The following is a 1,090-nucleotide window of genomic DNA, read 5'->3' on the forward strand; positions in this document are numbered from 1 at the left end:
ATAATAACAGAAGTATGTTCTTATTATTTTCTATTTTATAGACTCTTACTTATAACATTTATTAAATTTAATATAACGGCTTGTATAAAAACTTATTGTTTTCTTGAAATATGCATTTATAAATTTTATCATTATTTTCAGTATCCCTTCTTAAATAAGGTATGGACATTGTACGAAAAATTTGATAAAAATGTGGATAGTACATATGCTCATTCCAATAACTATGAAAATGTTTGCAATGATATTGTAAGCGCGTAGTAGTGGACTACATCATAATCAAAAAGATTTTTGTAAGAAACTTGTGAGGAATTTAGGGTGTTATACTTATGAAAAGGAGGATTACAATCCTAGTAAGGAGGATTGTTTTATTTTATACTATTGGATATATAATTCAGTAAAACAGTATGGTGTTAATTTTAATATTATTACTCCAGTTTTTTATAATTATTATAGTAGATTTTGTACGTACAAAAGAAAAGTTAATTGTTTTTATTATAATTATTACGATCATTTTGAAGAACCAGTGAAGATGATATTTTTGGACATTTTCCATCATAATATAGATATTATAAGAAATGAGTTGAGTGGTCCAGATAATAATAATAATTTGCAAAAGTATATTTGTAAATTCATTAATATATATAAAGAAATGTATAGAGAATATTGCATAAAAAGGATTATAAGGATCAAAAGGAAACAAACACATGTAGTATGTTAAGTATAGTTAAGTATACATATGATACATTTCTTAGGGAACATATATACAAAAACCAATATGCTATACCATACATAGAGGATGTAGAAGATGAATATTCTGATAATTGTATAATTCCAGAAAGTAAATTAAAAACATATGATAATAATCCTAAAGGTACAGAAACATTATCCAATCCAAAGCATTATTCTATTACGTATAAAACTAAATTAGAATCTCAAATTGAAGATCATAAAGAAAGTAATGATATCCATTTGGATTCAAGAATACATTATGGTAAATATAAAGATGTAATTTTACGTTCAAAGGAAATTATTGATAGAATTCCAGGTATTTATATATCACCTGTTGTACGCGATAAACTTGATACCTTGG

The 1,090-nt window shown here is 24.6% G+C and overlaps 1 protein-coding gene across 1 annotated transcript; it reads left to right on the forward strand.

Moving 5' to 3' along the window:
* Positions 1-259: 259 nt before the first annotated feature.
* PCYB_007830 (hypothetical protein) lies at positions 260-718 on the forward strand (the record flags this gene model as incomplete). Its single annotated transcript, XM_004228204.1, has 1 exon — positions 260-718. A coding segment is annotated over one exon (459 nt), but the record flags the coding sequence as incomplete, so codon positions are not given.
* Positions 719-1,090: the final 372 nt, after the last annotated feature.

The sequence above is a fragment of the Plasmodium cynomolgi genome (genome assembly GCF_000321355.1).
Source record: "Plasmodium cynomolgi strain B DNA, scaffold: 1465, whole genome shotgun sequence".
NCBI lineage: Eukaryota > Apicomplexa > Aconoidasida > Haemosporida > Plasmodiidae > Plasmodium > Plasmodium cynomolgi.